General features: G+C 43.2%; 1 protein-coding gene across 1 annotated transcript; it reads right to left on the minus strand.

Annotated features, from left to right (window-relative positions):
* Nucleotides 1-1,548: 1,548 nt before the first annotated feature.
* Nucleotides 1,549-4,477, minus strand: Cst11 (cystatin 11). Its single transcript, XM_052181511.1, has 3 exons — nucleotides 4,250-4,477; nucleotides 3,450-3,554; nucleotides 1,549-1,635 (listed from the first exon to the last, which is right to left on the minus strand). The coding sequence occupies exons 1-3, from the start codon at nucleotides 4,475-4,477 to the stop codon at nucleotides 1,549-1,551; spliced, it is 420 nt and encodes a 139-aa protein (XP_052037471.1).
* Nucleotides 4,478-13,457: the final 8,980 nt, after the last annotated feature.

Here is a 13,457-nt window from a genome sequence, read left to right on the forward strand (position 1 = left end):
TTACCCGAGTCTCCCTTTCATATGTATTTCAAATTTAGATTAAGACATCAGTATACTTTACCCCTTAAACATGTCTGATTGAAAATGAAACAGATTTCACAATTTGTGCTTTTCCCCCTTTGATGAGCTAAAAAATGTTAATATAGAATTATAATTAGACTAGTTATTAAAATATTTTGCCTCATTTGTAGTATTGTGTTGCTAGTAATAGGAAAGAGACCAAGGCAGAAAGTGCAGTCCCTGTGACATAACGTTTCTGTTTTTCTCCCCATCTACACCCCTTTCTCACATAGTGGACTTGATCCAGTTTGTTGATACGGAGAGAATAAAGTCACATTTGATCTATGTCCTCCTTCCCACAGGGCATATAAACATTCCTTTGTCTCATAGATAAAATCCTCCAGAATCTGAGGTGCATTCTGCTCTGGTCTTGACTACAGGTATAAGTCTAGATCTGGGTCTAGTATTCTCTTTTTCCTTTTTCTTTCTTCTTCTTACCCCCCCTTTTTTTTTTTAGCTTTTTAACAATATTTTGTACTTTAAAATTGTTTTTACTTATTTCCATTCCAAATGTTGCCACCCTTCCTGGTCCACCTTCCAAGAGTTCTTCACCCCATCATCCCTCTGAGAGGAAGCCCCCCCATCCCTTCCCCATCTATCCACCCGCATGCTGCCCTCCGCATCCCTCTTCCTTGGGACATCAAGTCTCTACAAGATTAGGCACTTACAGAAACAGAGGGAATCTCTCAACTAAGGACCAGGAGCAAGTCCTTGTCCTTCTTAGTTCTTTGTGTGTTTTCTTCTCTATTCATGCTTCAGTAGAGGGAGAGTGGGGCTTTTTGTCAGGTTTCTGAGGGATCCCATCATGATAATCTCCTGTAAACATCTCTGTTGTTCAGGTACCTACTGTCAACATTTCTCCACCTCCTTATTTTCCTTCTTCCCATCTTCTCCATCTTGTCTTAAAACTGAGACTATTAGGCCTGAGACGGTTGCTCAGTTCATAGAATTCTTGTTTAGCCTGCATGAAGTCCTGTGTTTGAAACCAACCACTGCATAAAGCTGGGTGTGCCTGTTATACCTGCACTTGATAGGTGGAGGAAGAAAGATCAGAAGTTCAAAATTATTCTCAGCTTCATAGTGAGTTCAAAATAAGCCTGAGGCTACCTGAGACCTGATCTCAAAACCAAACCAAACCAAACCAAACCAAACCAAACCAAACCAAACCAAACCAAACCAAACCAAACCAAACCATCACACAAAACCATCCTAAAGTCTCCTACTTGCTATGAAGCCAAAAATGAAATTCTGCTAGCGTGTGACTGTAAACAATTGGGCTTAAAAAGTATCTGTGCTATTCCATTGGAACTTCCAGTAGGCCTCCACATTATTTTTTATATTAACTGAAGAATTTATAGGGGAAAACTGGAATCACAGCATGAAGACCATGGAGAGAATAGGCTGACCTTTTTATTGGGCAAATTGAGGATTACTATTGATTGCAGGGTGATCGGAAGCATGGAAGACACAGCATGTGTTCCATGATGCTCAGCTGCTATTGGTGCAGTTCTTCTTGAGCATTTTGAATACTTCAAGCCAGGGAATCACATACACTGAGAAGTAGCACTGGATTTTCTAAAACAACAATAAGAAGATGAATACATGTATTTAAAAGATGAACAAGAACTGGGCATAGTAGTACCCTGTAATCCCAGCAACAGGGAATCTGAGGTGAAGGGTTTATTGTAAGAAATGGGCTCCACAATTAGACTCTTTCTAAAAAACAAAACAAACAAACAATAAGACAAAGAGGCCAAAATGGAAGGTTATAAGGATGAGAATATCAAACCCGAGGCTGGGTAAGTAGCATTGCCTCATTGCCCCTCCAATTCTGATATTTATGTCATTTCACTCACATGACAAAAGCGTTGCTAAGACTATTCTGGAGAAGGTCCTGTCTGTGTCCAGACGTGGAGTAGGAATAGGGACCACCAACCCATGCTCACTGTGGGAATTACTGATTCCATTTTCTCACCATTGTCATTCACATGGTATTTACCATGTCTTCTCTCTCTGGGCTTCTGTTGGAGCTGCATCTTCCTTCTTTATTCCCTGCCTTCCTTCCCTTTCGTAGTTCCCTCCCTCTCTCCCCCTCCCTCCCTCTTTCCTCCCCTTTCTCCCTCTCCCCTTCCTTCCATCTTCTTAGCTATCCATCCGCTCACTCACAATTTGCCCTTATAATTCCATCCACATATACCCTTCCATCCTTTCACCCATTCTTTCCTTCTATCCATACTTCCTTTCATCTGCCCAAACCAATAATTTTATGTCCTAATATGAAAAGGAAGCCCAGGAAAGGACACATTGTATGTTGAGAACCTCCAAGTCATTGTTACTAGGTTGACCATTAGCTTATGAACGGAACAAGAACATGTTTTAAGCAAACGATGAGGCTAATACTGATTACAGTAAAAATTTCAACATCAACCAGGATGATACCAGGCAAGAAGGGACATATGGCCATCCTTGATCAAACTCACTTGGGGAAAGTTAAGAAAAAAATATAGGGCTGTTACGACTTCCACCCTAAAGATTCCTCCGTGTGTTGGACACACTCTGACTAGGCACACAGAAGTGGTAATGGTGTGGGGTAGCCTCCTGCTGGATCAAATGAAGTTTTCAGGGGACTGAGGTACCTTTGAAGGCCTCTCAGCAGGTCCCTCAGCAGGCCACCCACATAAGATTTGTTTTCCTTAGTCTACGTCTACACCAGTCAAATTATTTCCAGACGTACATTCCCACTTCCGGCTAAATTAAAGGTAATAATTAACTGCTTCCCTTGGCCTGGGCATCCCCTTGTAGTTCGGCTTCCCAGCTTCTCCCTTTGGACTCCTTTCTCCTCCTTGTAATTCTTCTAGCATCAACAAATGATGGCTTAGCCTTTTCCATTTCTAGCTTCCTCTTTGAAAGAGAAGACACCATTCATGAAATCTTCTTTCTTTCTTTCTTTCTTTCTTTCTTTCTTTCTTTCTTTCTTTCTTTCTTTCTTTCTTTCTTTCTTTCTTTCTTTCTTTCTTTTTCTTTCTTTCTTTCCTCCCTCCCTCCCTCCTTTCCTCCCTCCCTCCTTCCCTCCCTCCCTCTCTCTCCTTCCTTCCTTCCTCTCTCCCCTCCTCCTCCTCTTCCTTCTTCTTCTCCTCCTCCTCCTTCTGAGACATGGTTTCTTTGTATAACCCTGGCTGTCCTGGAACTCACTCTATAGACCAGGCTGGCCTCAAAGTTAGATATCCACCTGCCCCTGCCTCCCAAGTATTAGGATTAAAGGCGTGCACCACCACCGCCCAGCTGAGATTTTCTTTCAAGCAAGCTTAAGTGGATCCCAAACAGGTCTGCCCTCCCTTATGCTAAAACCATGGAAAAATGACTTTCTGTGAATGAGCTTGCCCCAGCACCTTGTGAAGTTCCCCTTTCTGGATATCACAGAGGCTCGTCTCTGTCTTCAAGCAGACGGTCCGCTGCATTTCCACTGTGATGTGATACTCCATGTGATTTGTCATCTGTGGGTAGTGAGGGGAAGGCAAATGGTGAATAACCACATCTCCCCATTATGGCTTCTATATGGGCAGGACAGCTTTACACCTTGCTCCATGGCAAGAGCCTGGTCTTGCACAGCTGTGGGATCCTTGCTCTTCTTCCTGTCTGACTCCAGTCCTCTTTCAGTCACCCCTTGAGACATCACCAAGACTACCCATCTTTCTCCATGGGATCGGCCATCCCCTGGACAGCACTGAAAAGGCTAATTGCTCCAGACAGGGTTGTGTCACCTTTTCTGTGAAAGGTTAGATAGTAAACAGGTTAATCTCTGTAGGCCACGTGTCCTGCATTGTAACTTTTCAAATTGCCCACGGCAGCATAGCAGCCCCAGATGGACATACCACAGCTAGCTGCAATAGCACTGTTTTAAAAGGCACACAGCTAGGACATTTGGTCCTGGGTGGGTAATTTATAGTTATTATTGAAAGGACAGATTCATCCACTTTAGTGAATGCACAGTTCTCTTAAAATACCCACTTTCCGTTGGGGATGAGAACATGTGCCTAAAGTTACAGCACTGTGGAGGTTGTCACAGGACGGCTGCAAGGTTGAGCCTAACCTAGTCTGCATAGTGAGCTCTTATCAAAAACAAACCCTGGAATTTTATGGGAGCACAGGGTCTCTCTGTGGAGGAGAGACAAGGAAGCCACACACTCACCTGCTTCACAATCTTCAGGATTCGAAGGATCCTGAAGTTGTACAAGTCTTCACTTTTCTTGTTGTACTCATCTGTGACATACTCCAGTGTGTCCTTCACAGAAGCCTCCAACGCATTTACCTCTTCAATCCGTATAAATGTTTTCCTCTTTACTTGGTAGCTGAAGGCCACCAGGGCCACCAGAATGGTCAACAGGAGCCGTGTTGCCTTCCAAGCTACGGCCGTCATCTTTCAACTGGAGAAGATTGAAAAGATCCTCCCACTTCATCTGTTGGGTCAAACTGACCACAGCTGCTCTGGGTCAGACTTAAGGGAAGTATGCATTCACACCCACACCTCTCTTCCCTTTTCCCTCCTATCTACCTACTCTAGGAACACAGTACAATGACTGCCAAGTTCACGCCCACCCTTAATCTTTTCCCATAGCTCATGAATTTCTCTAAAACCCTCTCCCTCCCCCCCCCCCATTTTTACATTTTGGTGGCTGCTCTGTCTGCAACGCATACTTCTGTGGCCTGCTACTCCATTCCTGGAAGTCAAGCTAGAGGCTTCTTTCACTGAGCTTATGCCATGAGGGGGCCACAGAACACTTGAGGGGTGGGCATGGGAAGAAACATTAGGGATATTGGATCTCAGGAAACATGCCATGATCAGCAGGAAGCCCTCTCCTTGGCCTGGCTCTTGGACACTGTTTCCAGGCAATGTGTCAAAAGTGCAGGGAGCTAGGAGGAGAGAGAGTTCCAAAGCCTCACTTTGGAAAGCTGGTGACACCCGAGCATGGCTGACTCCATGTTTTACCTGTGGGTAGGAAGTTAAGGGAGGGGAATGCCAAGAGTTTCTTGCCTGACAAGTTAGGTTTCAGTAAGATAAGGCCCCAAAGGAGCCCTGCGATAGATTGGTATCAAAGGCCAAGTACACAGGCATGTGAGGCTGGCAGGATGCAGCCCTCTGTATGGTGCAAGCTTCTGAGATGTTAAGAGAAAGCCTTTATGTCAGTAGTTTTCAACTCCTGGGTTGCAACCCCTTTGACAAACCTTTATCCAAAAATGTTTATAGGACAAAATATAACAGTAGTGGAATTACAGTTATAAAGTAGCGACAAAAACAATTTTATGGTTGGGGTCACCACAACATGAGGAATGATATTAGAGGGTCACAGCATTAGGAAGGTTGAGAACCACTCCTGTAGGGTGTTTTTCAGAAGGGTACAGTACCAAAACAGGTAATGAAAGCTCCTAAAAGAGAGGTGTGAATACACCTGCCTATATACCTTTGCTCATGCTGACATGCACGTACATGCAAACATGCATCCACACCTCTGCAGTCAGTCTGCATTTGCATTGATACATGCATCTCCATAAGACCCTTCCTACCCTAAGTACATATTCTCATTGATCATTGTGTAGCTTTTTCCTCTGAATTCGAGCATCTTCTTCTTAATGCAGGGCATTCATTAAGACTAAGGAAGTAATGCAAACTTAAAGTCTCAGGAAGTTCTTCAAGTACCTCCTCAAAGTTATATAAGCAATCCTCCCCAGCCTCACTGACTACAAGTTGTTCAAACAGCTGTAGAAGTCTTATGAGTCACTGCCTATGCTGGAGTAGGATTTTCAAGGATGGAGCTGCCTTTAACTTAGCCATTCTTAAGTAACCCCACACACATACTCCTGAAGGTGATTCCAGTAAAGTCACTGGTTCACAAAACTAAATCAGAGTTGAGCCTTTCTTCAGTCACACAACATTGCTACCTTATCTAAGGCCCCACTGGGTGGGAATCCTTCTCATATGGAAGGGTCTGGGCTGTGAGACTTGCACCATTATATCTCTATACCTGCTTGGTGTCATTTGAAGAGCAATCTGTTGATACCTTTACCACTAAGAGCACTCACAAAATAGGAGAGAGGAATAGGAGGAAGCAGAAGGTAGGAGCTCCCCTGTCACTCCTGGTTTCATTATAGTGTTGCAGACGAAATGTGTCTGGGCTTTGGCTCTGCCTGATTACTTACCCAGAGGGCTCAATAGCAAGGTTGATGTCATGAAGAGAATGTCTGGCAGAGGAATTTGCTGATTGCGTGGCGGGTGTGAGGCAGCGTGAAACAGACAGGAAGGGGCTGGGGCCCTAATCTACCCTTCCAGGACTTGCCTCCTGTGATCCAGTTTCTTCCAGTGGTTATACCACTTAAGGGTGTTGCAACCTCCCAGGAGCTCCACAGGCTCAGACCACACAAGAGCCCTCAGGGGACATTTAAAGTCCAAATAATACATTCTATTTCTCCTACCTGTGTGGGTCTACATCTGCGGAGGTGATGCCTTCTCTTTCTTTATCCCACCCACTGCTTCAGTTTTGTGTTCCTCACCTTACCAACCACGGTTTTCAAGATCTTTCTGTTACCAGACCTAGGAGTGGAGACGTGGCGACTGAAAATGCCATTGGCTCCAGTACTAGTACTCCTGGCCTTTGCAGAAACAAAAAGCTGACATCCTTGGGGGGTGTCCTCCCGCTCCTCCATTTCACTGCCGGGATTCACTCCTCTGTTGTGCTCTGGGATGCTGGATGAATTTCCGGTGATGAACCCTTAAGTTACTACAAACAGTTTACCACCTAGTAAGTTTGCCATCTCCTAACAACAAGTTCTTTAACCTCCAATACCCTCATTATTTCTCCTGTGACTCTCCATCTCTCTCTAAGGAGGACCCTGTGAACGCATGGTACCTTACCACTGAGACAGTGCACCACCTCAAGATCCCTCTCTACAGGTCCAGTATCTTTTGCTTGTAAGCAGTGTATTCACAGGTTTGAACGCTTGGACTGGGGAAGCTTGAGTCAGGATGTTGTTGTCTGTCACAACAGTACAGAGGATTTCTCCTCTGCTCTGAAGCTTGGGTCCATTTCTTCATTCTAAGACTCTGTCTATTAATCAATTAATCAATTAATTAATTAATTAAGGACTGGGATTTGTGGTTCCCTTTTGGTGTCTCTCACACTATAGAATGACTTCAATCCAATCCCTTCTTGGATGTTTGTCCATCCAAGAAGGAGAGCAAGGAGCCAGAAACCATTTTGTTTTAATGTTCCTCTGTTCTCCAACCTCTGGCCATTACACTTTGTGAACATCAGCAAGGAGTGTAGGTAGCTTTTCCACCCACTATGAAAAGCTTGAGTTCTTTTCTGGCACCAGCTTGATCCCCGTCTTCCTAAGTAATAAAGACTCCATTGTAATGGTCAGTAGAATATTTATGCTCAAGGTTGCAGGGACTTGCCTAATGCTTGAAGCTATGAGCTTGGGGTTGCTGGCTGCCTGACTGTCACTTCAGGTAGATGAATGTATAGGTGGTTGTATCTAAAATTTCTCACATGGCCTCCAACCCTAGTGTGGTTTGTTAGTTCTCTGATTTAAAGCAAGAAAGGCAGCAGCCATAGCCGGACATAATTCTAGCACTAGGGAGGCACAGCAGATGGCTCCCTGTGAGTTTGAGGCCATCCCACCTGTGTCCCACGGCCCTCTCCTTTCCTCCTTCTGTGAGAGAAGAACAATAGCCAATTAGGCCCAGCTATGATGATCTTTTCTAAGGGGGCATTAGTGTATCTGATGAAGACGATGGCAGTTCAAGTTGGAGGATAATCTTGTACAGCACTCCTGTTCAAGCATTACTCTGTTTTTAACTTTGGTTATACTTCCTGGCTTATATACTGTTAACAGTATATGAGAATACCCTTCCCACAAACTCCACTGCTTGCCCCACATTCTTCATACATATTTATACTATTCGTAGGGTGAATATACCAGAGTTTTGCCTCACAGCTTTGAAATCAAATAGACACCCTATCAGCTGAATCCCTCAAATACCCACACTGACAGGAAATCTAGCTTTTTCTTCCAGAACAGCCAGTATTCCCTAGGTGCAATACTGGAGTTTTAGCAGGGTAGCCATGGGTGGCTGTCTCAACTGTCATGTGTTTAGATGTATTCCTTTCTACCCATTGATACCATTTGGAAAGCGTAAGCTGGTACTATCTATTTGTGTCTTTGTCTCACACCCTACCTCCTACCTCATATCTGCCTGCCTCTTAGCAGATTTCTGTTTTTTAAAATTAAATCTCTATCTAAAGTTGTACATTTAGCATATATCTGTCTATCATCTACATCTATCTATCTATCTATCTATCTATCTGTCTGTCTGTCTGTCTATCTATCTATCTGTCTGTCTGTCTATCTATCTATCTATCTATCTATCTATCTATCTATCTATCTATCTATCTATCATTTACCTGTAGCTCTCTATCTAGCAGATGACAATTTACTTCTATTAACGTCAGTTGTTGAACTATTAATTTTTAAAACCCACTAACTTGAAACTCACCTTGATCAAACCCAGCATTCCCTGAGAGTGTGACTCACTTTGTGTTTAAGTTCTGTCCCACTCTCAGAGAGTGCTGCTGGTGTAGTCGCTGCCCTTTTCCTCACTCTGACTCTGGAATCCTGGGTATGAGGCTCAAACACCTGCATAGTCAATTGGCTCTTCCAATCTTTAGAGTCCGTAGCATTTGTTTTCCTTGTTCTTCCTTAAGCATTTGCTTAACTCTCCCAGAATTTTTTTAAATTTAATTTAGTTTGCCACTTCTTGTTAATATTTTGAATTTAGATTAACAGTAATTATAGCAATTTATAGAGAATTAGATTTGTCTCACACTGAGAATTATACTTATTATAGTTTTTGTTCATTCCATTTTTATTCCTTTCAGAAGACATCACAAGTTTTCACGTATATTTTGCTTGTGGCTATTGTTCAGCCAGGAGGCCTTGTTGATCTGGGCTGGGTTCTTTTTTGTGTTGAAGCCTGAGCTAAGTAAGGCTCACATGAAGGTTAACCTCCATTGTTAAGTTCATGTAGATAGAATCACTGTGGAAACGTGAGTCTCTTCAAAAGATTTAATTGAGAAAGAAAACTCACCCTAAGTGTGGTTACAATTGCACTGGGAACCTAAACAGAATAAAAAAGAGAAAGCCATCTCTCCTTCCTGACTGCAGACACAGCACAACCAACTGCCTCTTGCTCCTGCCATCATGCCTTCCCTGCTGTATTGGACTGTTCCCTCACACTGTGAGCCCAAATAAACCTTTCCTACCTTAGGCTATGTTTGCAATGTATTTTGTCACAATAACAAGAAAAGTAAGTGATATAGTACATATTAAAAAAGAAGGAAGTGATATAACACCATGGCCTCAATTTTCAAATCCCACAGCTCTGATTACCTGGTGTCTGAGAGCTGTACTGCTGTGAACAGATACCATGGCCAAGGCAACTCCTATGAGAGCAACATTTAATCGGGCCTGACTTGCAGGTCCAGAAGTTCAGTCCATTATCATCAAGGCTGGCTCATGGCAGCATCCAAGCAGACATGGTGCAGGAGGAGCTGAGAGTTCTATGTCTTCATCTGAAGGCTAATAGGAGGAAGATCCCATTGTCTACCTTTACAGTGACAAAGGTCCTCCAACAAGGCCACACCTAGTCCAACAAGGCCACACCTCCTAATATTGCCACTCTCTGGGGCAGAGCATATTCAAATCACCACACATGGCAAGAGCATCTTTGCTTATATAAGTAAAAAATTAGAGAGAGAGAGAGAGAGAGAGAGAGAGAGAGAGAGAGAGAGAGAGAGAGAAAGACAGAGAGAGAGAGAAAGACAGAGAGAGAGAGAGAGAGAGAGAGAGAGAGAGAGAGAGAGAGAGAGATCCTCCTTGGGTAATATGGGTAGATTCAATATAGTCACAAAAGTCCCTGTAAGAATGGATTGAGGATACCCAACCAGAGAAACACAAGAAGACCATGGAAGCACAAGGGCTTTGAAGGTTACTCTGGCACTGGAAGAAAGGGCCAAAAGACAAGAAGTACAGTGGCCCTAGAAGCTGAAAGGAGAAGTGGGTAGCCTCTCACCTAGAGCCTTAAGGAAGAACACAGCAGCTAGCATTTGATTTCAGTCCAGAGAAAACTGTGTTAGACTCTGCCTTCTGAGCAATATACCTGACCCATTTTAAGACACTCTCATTGCAGCACACGTCCTAAGCATTGTCAGAAAACATCTTCACTCAGTTTGATGGTTCTCACAACATTTAATTTTAATTTAAAAATATGTATTTATGAGGAATGAGTCCTGCTGTACTGTGGCAGTGTAGGGTCCCCAAAGTTAAGGTAAAACGTTATTTCCTAGAACATTTTCCTAATGTCTGTGTTAAAGTTTCTGTTTGTCATTTCCAACCTTTGGATTAGAAAGTTTTAATTATTTTTTTCCCTATGGGAGTTGAAATTTTCTTACTTTTTCAAATACAGAATGATTTTGAATTGCAATTCAGACATTTTGAGAATTGTCTGAGGGAACCATGATAGCTGTTTTTGACAGGCAGTTGATCATAGCTGCATTCAGTTTGTAGATTCTGAACCCTCAGTGTTGGTTCCATGCCACAGCATTGGCGGTGCTGTTTGGATCTGTGTCTAGGGTCCTAAGGGCCAGTCTGACTGGTGCAGTTTATCCCTTTATTCATTTTGAAGGCCTTGCCATGCTGTTTAAGGTTAGATCCATACTATATAGCTCAGGAAACACCCTAAGGCCTCTTTCCTTAGCTCCTCCTATTGCCAGATTCCTAGGCCTGGAATCCTAGGAGAGTCTAGCACATCGCACAGAACCAATGGCCCCAAAAAAAGCATACCAGACTGATGGCAAAGGGACAGGAAAGGATTTTAAAATAAAATAGTTATATTGGAAAGATGAAATTAAGCCTTTCAGCTCATCTTTAGGGAACTGACGTGAACTTAAACATAGGAAAAACTTGGATAGTAGGGACAAGAAATGAGGTATATGTAATTGGGTAGTCTCAATCAAGGTAGGTCTGCTTGATGCTTTTCTCAGTCTCGCTCTATGAGGGGGACCAGAGAAGCGCTGTTGCTTGAGGAGACAATATTATGCTCTGGAGATGGTTGCTCCTCCTTGGGGAGGGGGTGACTTCTTCTCAGGTGAGGCATGGCTGGTCTTGGAAGCCAGAGATTAGAACTGTTCAGGCTCCTTTCAGGAACTAGATCAGGACTGTGTAAAAGCAGATGTAAGATGTCTCAGTCACTCTGGGGACCTTCATCCTTGTAGGGGGATGAGACGTGTTAGGCTTTTAGACAAACACACCTTCAGCAATGAACATTCTCCACAAGGCCACCCCTGTGGCACCATTGTTTGATACTTTCTCTGATCACAGGGAAAGTTTCCCACAGTTGGGGTAGGCCAAAAAAATTCTTTTTTTTAATTGGTGTGTTATGTTTCTTTAATTAAATTTTTTTTTTTTAGATTTTCATACCTGAGTACTTCTTTATATCATTTGTGCCCTCTATTCCTCCTTTAAGTCTTTCTTTCCATTCTCCCTCCTCTAAATCTCTCTCTCTCTCTCTCTCTCTCTCTCTCTCTCTCTCTCTCTCTCTCTCTCTCACACACACACACACACACACACACACACACATGTGCGCATGTGTATGTAAATACAGCCAGCTAAGGTGCATGGCACAGGCAGGAGCCAGGGACTTATTTCTCTTTCTAGCCTTTATATTCTCCCTGTAAGACAGGTTCCTCCTATCTTTTTGAGGTCCCCAGTATAGGTAGGATCCTAGGTACCCTGCCCATCAACACTGAAACAGACTTCTTTGCCTGCCCCTCCTGTGCTTCCTGCCATCTCCAGCTCCTGCTCGTGATAGACTACAAGACCTTCCCCGGCCTGAGTAAGGGCAGCCTGGAGCTATGCTGGTGCTTCCTTCTGATGGAGACCTTGAGCAACTTGAGGTGAGTAACACAATTGCCATGTCTCTCTGTGTCTCAGCCATCTCTTCTACAAAGCAGTGACCTCGGACTTAGGAGACTCCTAGCCACAGTAACTGTGATCCTTCCTCTGAAGAAGCAAGATACCTTCCTGTTGTTGACGCCACAGAGTGTGGCCACATCACTACTGCAGGGACACACTCATCCCTGCATTCGTCACTCAGACAGCTCACATGTCCCCTCTGCTCTCATCCATCTCTATATGCCAAATGTTCTGCTGAATGTTGGCTGAATTATTTTTAAAAAAGGTTTTACTTTAAAAGAGCCCCACAGTATAATAAGAGTTATAGTGTGTAAAGAGCCTTTCCCTCTGAAACATCAGAAAAAGACTTGACAATGTAACTGCCTCATTGCTTTCAAGCTTACTACTGATTCCTGCAAATAGGTCTGATCTCCATAACTCAGTGCAAGCCCTGCATTCAGGCCATGGTTTTCCAAATACCCTCTAGCTATCCTCAGATGTCAGGAATTCAGGAGCAGTACATAGCCTTACCTTAGTCGATAGTGGTGTCCTAAAATGTGTTCTGGGTCTTCTAGGAATGGACTCCTGGAAGGGAACTCACTCCAAGTGCTTCTCCCTCCCTCCCTCTTTCTTTCTTTTTCTTTCTTTCTTTCTTTCTTTCTTTCTTTCTTTCTTTCTTTCTTTCTTTCTTTCTTTCTTTCTTTCTTTCTTTCTTTCTTTCTTTCTTTCTTTCTTTCTTTCTTTCTTTCTTTCTCTCTCCCCCTCTCTCTCTGCCTCTCTCTCTTCCTTCCTTCCTTCCTTTCTTTTTTTGTAAAGATTTATTTATTTATTATATGTAATTGCACTGTAGCTGTTTTCATACACTCCAGAAGAGGGTGTTGGATCTTGTTACGGATGGTTATGAGCCATCATGTGGTTGCTGGGATTTAAACTCAGGACCTTCAGAAAAGCAGTCTTCTGCTCTTAACTGCTAAGCCATCTCTCTATTCCCAACCAAGTGATCTTTCCAAACGAGTCATCTGCTACACTGACCTTCTCTCATCAGAACTGGTTCCTTACTCTTTCCTTGATCTTCATGACCTGGATGAAATATTCTAGTGTCAGATGCTAACTCTATTATGTTCTGCTGTGTCTCAGTGAATTCAGGAGTGACTGATGTCAAATGTGGCACAAGAGTTAGACACCAGGTTAGAGATTCTCTGAAACCACAGATATTCTATGATTATGGTCTACTTTAGGAGTTGGTAAGTGAAATATATTTTCAGCTGTTATTATAACCAAGGAGTTCAGTAATTAGAACCGAAGGGTCAGAAAAGATGTCAGAGAAGATAAGAGCATGTCAGAATTGAAGGGATCTGAGAATTAGCATAGAAAACCAGGAGAATGGAGCC

The sequence above is a fragment of the Apodemus sylvaticus genome, chromosome 5 (assembly GCF_947179515.1).
Source record: "Apodemus sylvaticus chromosome 5, mApoSyl1.1, whole genome shotgun sequence".
Taxonomy (NCBI): Eukaryota; Metazoa; Chordata; class Mammalia; order Rodentia; family Muridae; genus Apodemus; species Apodemus sylvaticus.

Excerpts from the sequence above, each read along its gene's own strand:
- Cst11 (XM_052181511.1), bottom strand. The coding sequence starts at position 4,477 with ATGACGGCCGTAGCTTGGAAGGCAACACGGCTCCTGTTGACCATTCTG. Across the intron at positions 3,555-4,249 it reads TCCTGAAGATTGTGAAGCAG|ATGACAAATCACATGGAGTA; the intron begins GTGAGTGTGTGG and ends CACTACCCACAG. Across the intron at positions 1,636-3,449 it reads AGAAAGGGGAACTTCACAAG|AAAATCCAGTGCTACTTCTC; the intron begins GTGCTGGGGCAA and ends TTGTTGTTTTAG.